Source organism: Eschscholzia californica, unplaced genomic scaffold (assembly GCF_041429995.1).
Source record: "Eschscholzia californica isolate CP2 unplaced genomic scaffold, dmEscCali1.0.p SCAF_4, whole genome shotgun sequence".
NCBI classification, from domain to species: Eukaryota; Viridiplantae; Streptophyta; class Magnoliopsida; order Ranunculales; family Papaveraceae; genus Eschscholzia; species Eschscholzia californica.
The window spans coordinates 29,884,184-29,890,197 of NW_028238461.1; the positions used below are offsets into that span (position 1 = coordinate 29,884,184).

The following is a 6,014-nucleotide window of genomic DNA, read 5'->3' on the forward strand; positions in this document are numbered from 1 at the left end:
TTTTCAGGTGCAGAGAATCCTCACCAGTCCATGGAGGGGGAACCTTCGCTCCCTCATTAGTCAGCATTTACATCAACCGAGGTAAACACCAACAAAATGGGAAGTTGTCAACAGAAATCCGACCGGAAACAACACAGAAAACAAGGAGAAATAGTAACCTGACCGGAAAAAAACGTCACCACCACCACCTAGAAAATCGCGCCACCACAGACCTTCTCTCTCCTCCAAACCTGTTTATAGGTTTGCTATGTCTCGGGATTTGGAAGGTTATTGATACGCTGGCTGCCATTTTGTCGTGTGACATGGGCTGGTTCCATTTCTCTAGTGACAGTAGGTTTCGGTTGTAGAGGACAATTGGACTTATCATGTCCAAACACTTTGCATGCCCCACATGTTGGTGGTTTCCACGAGTACTCAACATGTACTTTTGCCTTATGTTCCGACATTCCTTCTTTAACTCTAATATCTATTTCATCCGGTAACTCATCATCAGCATTAACTTCCACACACACACGTGCAAACGCCATTCGTTCTTTCTATTTCGTTCGGCTATCTTGCCTTAGGGGGACACCAAGTACACTCGCTATTTTGGAAATCCCTATAGAGTTCCAAAGTAGGAGGGGTATGTTCCTAAAGTTAACCCAGATTGGTATTATTCTCATATCTTGTAATTCACGTTCTACATTTAGTCGCCAAGGTTTAACAACGAGAAGTCGACCAGCAATAAATATAGGATCACTTTCCATCGCTCGTCTTCTATCCTCGGAGGAAGAAAACTTGATTACATAGGCTGAGTTACCATCTAATGTGAGCTTCATGTCTCCCTTCGGCATTCACATTTTTGAAAGAACACTATGCACTAGTCCATATGCTAATCTTTCCCCAATGAAACTACCAATAAGCACTTCTTCAAAAGATTTGATTTCGGTTGCAAAGTCAGAAACATCAAATTCTGCTACTCGTCCACCATCTCTTACTCCTGGTTGAACATAATGAAGTTCATCTTGTTCGGTTTCTTGCTGCGAGTGAAAGAGATTAGTCCAATTACCAATTTTAGAAGCACCCACCAAAGGAGGCCCAACTGATGTTTGGACCTGGTTTGACGAACCTCCTGCTCCCATCGGAACCCTAATCTGTTCTGCATGGGATCTCAAGATCACCGGCGAGTTGAAACTAGCTTGTTGATCGGAGTTCTTCCTCGCATCTGCTAACCCTCGAAGAACTTCAGCAAACAAGTTATTTCGAATAACATCAGCTGATGGATTAGAACCCATGACCCTTTTCTTTGCAGCAGCCATTGAAGAACCTCCATTAACCCTAAGCGAACTCGATGTAGTTATCTCCTTTGAAACAGAACTTCGTGATGAAGAAACCCCATTCAGTGGTGTTGATTTAGGCATTGCTTTAAAACAAATACCAACCGAATCTGATATTTTTGGATCTGTTCGCTGCTCTTCATCATTAGTCTCCTTTAGGGTTTCCTTTTCCATCTCATCGTCACTGCTAGGTTGATTTCCAACCAAGAGAAATCGACCTTCGCCTACTTCCCCTTTGTCCTTCATGAATGCTTGATCACCGTAAGTGATCTCCAACCCAACCGGAGATTCCAGCAAGAAAAAACCCTAAAAAACTTTCAGATGTTGTTTTTCTTTATTAATAAAATCTGAAAACTTGACTGAAGGGATTGGAAGTCTGAATGGGCTGAATAAAACCCATTTTTTCACACTTAAAACACAAGTCTGAAACTTGAGGGCACCATTTGAAATATGCAAAAAGACCATTTTACCCTCGCGAAAATAACACTGATTCGGCTCATTCCCATCTTTAGTTGAGAAACACAAAACCCTAGGCCGACTAGTCTTATTCTTCTTCTTCAACGTTTTCCTCCATTAGAGTTTGCTTCTCATCTTTTCTTCTTCTAAGTTAGATATTGATTCCTCCATTAATGTTCCTTCGTAGTAGCATTCCTTGTTAGATCTTGATTTCAGACATGTAGAGGAGTGAGATCTAATTCTGAAATTTTAAAGAAGTTTTCGTTTGATCTTCTCTTCATATGAACTTGTTAGGTATTGAGTGAAACCCAACTTTCTTTCCTGCTATTTTTCTGCTACCCTCTTTCCATGCACGGTCACCATCACCACCAGGGTCTTCACAGTGGTGTTCGAGCTCAGCCGCCTCCTCCATGAACACTCTCTCACCCACAATTTCATCACCACAATCCTCCAAACTCTAATCTTTACTTCCAAAACCCTTGTTTCTCAATCCCTCAAATTTCTTACTTCTAGAACCCTAATTTCTCAAACCCTCGATTTATTGAAGAAGATTGGGTTTTCTGTGTTAGAAATCAGGGAATTTGGTGTCAAGAGGAGATGAAGTGGAAAGAAGATGGGAAATTTTCAAGGTGTAGGAAGTAAAAAAGAGGAGAGAGAAAGAGTGAGGCGGCGCGATATTCTAGGGTTGGTTTTTTGAGCTTTTCGGCGGTCGGTGGTTGGTGGTTCTGGGTTTGTGGGAGATTTTGCTTGGTCTGGCGACAGGGGAGCATATGCTCTTACTCCCTCCAATTTCTATGGAGGGAGTAGGAGATGATTCTACTGGTTATGATTCAAAATTTGAAGAAGATGTGAGTGGTTCAGGAGTTAAAGGGGGTTATGCTGATTCGAATGAGAAGAGAAGTGCGTCGAGTTGGACTTCTCTGCTTCGACCGGAGGAGACAAAGTTCAGATCTAAGCTGGAGTATTCACCTCCAGTAATGGGGAAGGAGGGTGAGCTTCCAGAAATTTTATTAGAACAGTTTGAAGATGAAATCAAGGAGTGTGAGAATCTGGTTATTAGGTCGTTTGTTGGTCAGAGACTTCCTTTCATGGTGGTTCGAAGGGTTTTACTTGATCGATGGAAGCCCAAAAGAAATATGCTTTTGACTGCACATGGAGATGCAGCCTATATTATTCGGTTTGATCTCGAGGAGGATAGACATAGGGTTTTAGAGATGGAGCCACTCTATATTGCTAACCGGTTGTTCTTTGTTCGACCATGGGAGTTGTTTATTGAAGATGATGTAGTTGCAATGGAGTCCTTGCCTGTTTGGGTTTGTTTTCGTAATGTTCCCATGTTTCTTTGGAATCCAAAAGGGTTGGCAAAGATTTCTAGTCACTTAGGTAAGCCTATTATGTTAGATGAACCAACAACAAGGAAGTCTCGGCTGGCTTATGCTAGAGTGTGTGTGGAGATCTCCAAGGATTGTCTTATGCCTGAGGTAATTTCTTTTTCAGTTAAGAATGTTAGAAATATTGATATTAAGGTTGAATATGCTTGGAAACCAATGAAGTGTACTTGGTGTGGTGCTTTTGGTCATTCAATTGGTAAGTGTAAGGTCACTGTTCGACAGAATGCCTCTAAGAAGGCTAATGTTGAACCTGATCTTCCTGTTCCTAATAATGGGAAGGCAGTAATTCCTGAGAGTGGACCAGCTCGTGTGAGGGGTGTGGCTTCTATGAGGGAGCCTCCTCCAAAGAGCTCTAAGCTTTCTTTAGGTCCTGCTTGTGCTCAGAGCTTGCCTCCTTCTAAGGAGACCTCTGCAAAAAGTATGGATGGAATTGCTTCTTCTTCTGTTCCTAGTATTGAATTGATGGATGAGGGTGGTTGGACCCAAGTTAGGAACTCTAAGAAAAACAAGAATTTGGATGTGGCTAGGAGGCTCACTCCTGCAAATAAAGAGGATAGAAGTAAGGTGACTGCTCATAAGAGGCTTTTTGCAGTTGATTCTACTCAGGGTACTATTGCAGCTGATATAGTGGGGTCTAGTTATGTTGATCAAGAGGTAGATGCTATGGAGGTGAGTGGAGCACAAGAAGGGAATGTGGGTGTTGCCACAAGAGTTGCTCTGTTTAGTGGTGTTGGGGGAGGTCAGGTGAGAGTTGGGGGGGAAGGGGAGAGGTCCTCTTAGAACTCTTAATGATTAGCTTTGGGAGTTGGAATGTGAGAGGGCTTAATGACTCTCTCAGAATAAAGGAAGAAGTAAAATTTATTAGAGACAATAAGTTGAGTCTTTGTAGCTTGTTGGAGACTCATGTTGGTGTGGTTAATAATTACAAGGTTAAGCATCTTTTGATGCCTACTTGGTGCTGGTTTAATAATTATGATTGTGATAGAGCTGGTAGAGTGTGGCTTGGGTGGGATCCTTGCCAGGTCTCTGTTTCTTTGGTTTCAATGACTGATCGAAGTTTGACTGTCATGGTGGTGTTGAGGGACAGTAGGTCCTTTATGTTGACTTGTGTCTATGCTAGGAATACAGTGGTGAAGAGAAGAGCTTGTGGTCTGAGATGAGGGGGCTTGATCAGGCTCATATTGTTCCTTGGATTGTGGGATTTTAATGCCATCTTGGAGGTGGAGGAAAAGATGGGAGGTGCTGTGGTGAGAGCCAATGAGCTTGTTGATTTCAGAGATTGTGTGAGTGACACTAAGCTTTTTTATTGTCCTTTTTCAGGGTGTTATTTTACTTGGTCTAACTTACAGGAGGGGGATTATTGTATCACTCAAAAGTTGGATAGGGCCCTGATAAACATTGAATGGATTCAACTCTTTCCAACTGCTAGGGCTGAGTTTCTTAATCAAGGTGTTTCTGACCACTCTCCTTGTCTGGTTAGCTTGTTTGAAGAGGTTGGTGTTGGGCCTAGACCTTTCAAATTTTTCAATTGTTGGACTGAGGAGGAGAAGTTCTTGGAGGTGGTGGATAAGGCTTGGCAAATGGAAGTGACAGGAAACCCAATGTTTAGATTGGTTAGCAGGCTTAAGAAGGTGAAGGCTGCTCTCATCTTGTGGAAAAAGGAGAGGTTTAGTGACTTCTCTGGCAAGGTTGCTTTGGCTAGGAAGGAGATGGAGACTTGTCAGACTAGGTTGCATCTAAACCCCCTTTGTGTGGACTCTAGGAAGGCTGAGAGGGAAGCAGTAGCTTCTTTTGTGAAGAAGGCTAGAATGGAAGAGTCTATGGTGAGGCAGAAAGCAAGGGTCCAAAAGATTGACTTAGGGGATGGGAACACTAAATTCTTCCATGCCTCTTTGAAGGAAAGGAAGTCTAGAAATATCATTCCTTTCCTTTATAATGAGATGGGAGAAAAGGTTCTCAGAGCAGACTTGGTGGCCCAGGAGTGTGTTGATTTTTACCAAAATATGTTTGGTGTCTCTGATTTTAATACGCCGAGTGCTTTTGATCGTAGACTTTTAATGAGGAGGAGTTGGTGTGCTGATCGAGGCACGTGCAAGCTTGTAGTTTCAAGGCAAGGTGAGTTTGCCGAGTGCTCTTGGTGCGGACTTAGCTGTTTTGCCAGGGTGTAGTTCCGCCGATGAATGCCTCATATCCATAAGGGTAAGGGTATTACCCTTTACAGATACATATTATTTGCCTCTTCTATCCATAAGGGTAAGGGTATTACCCTTTACATATAATTTATATTGTACCTGCATTGTGTTTGGCGTGGCCAAAGCTTGGAGTATTTTGGCAAAGCGTGGCTTGCCTTGTTTGAATACTCGAGTCTGCTGATGTCGAAAATTGGTCTCCCATTAAATCAGCATGAAGAAGGGAGTTGATGCATGACAGCCTCCATTATGATGGTATATTCTGTTGTGAGAGGAGAGATTCTTCTAATCAGCTCTGCTTATAGCTCTGGATTCTGCTCTGTTCTCTGTTCCAGCTCCTCGCTCCTTGCTCCAGCTCCTTGCTCCTTCCAGGTCATCGTCAGTGAAGACCATGGGCGGTGAGGTCTCGTAGCGTATTGTCATGATCTCGTGGTTTTTCCGGCGCCGCTTGTTGCCCCTGTCTTCCCAATGAGTTGGCCCACCGGCTATAACGTTGATAATGATGCGGGAGCATCGGAGCTAGATCAACCCGAGCTGACCCAAACAGCTCTGGATCATGAAGCAGGTCTGGAACAAGCAACGCTGGGATACGACGATATTCTTACCCGGGGTCTGAGCGTTACTTTGCTGAAGTTGGACCAATCAACTGGATAATTATGGTC

At 43.2% G+C, this 6,014-nt stretch overlaps 1 protein-coding gene across 1 annotated transcript; it reads left to right on the forward strand.

The window, feature by feature from the left end:
• Positions 1 to 2,566: 2,566 nt before the first annotated feature.
• Positions 2,567 to 5,764, forward strand: LOC147544068 (uncharacterized). Its single transcript, XM_086635592.1, has 4 exons — positions 2,567 to 3,907; positions 4,093 to 4,249; positions 4,484 to 5,278; positions 5,688 to 5,764. Exons 1-4 carry the CDS (start codon positions 2,567 to 2,569, stop codon positions 5,762 to 5,764), a joined length of 2,370 nt encoding a protein of 789 aa, XP_086491718.1.
• The last annotated feature ends 250 nt before the right edge of the window (positions 5,765 to 6,014 follow it).

What these genes read in the sequence shown, in the direction of transcription:
- LOC147544068 (XM_086635592.1), top strand. Translation starts at nt 2,567, where the DNA reads ATGGAGGGAGTAGGAGATGATTCTACTGGTTATGATTCAAAATTTGAA. An exon ending in CATGGTGGTGTTGAGGGACA is followed by an intron (nt 4,250 to 4,483) that starts GTAGGTCCTTTA and finishes GTCCTTTTTCAG; the next exon opens with GGTGTTATTTTACTTGGTCT. An exon ending in GCTTGTAGTTTCAAGGCAAG is followed by an intron (nt 5,279 to 5,687) that starts GTGAGTTTGCCG and finishes TCTCTGTTCCAG; the next exon opens with CTCCTCGCTCCTTGCTCCAG.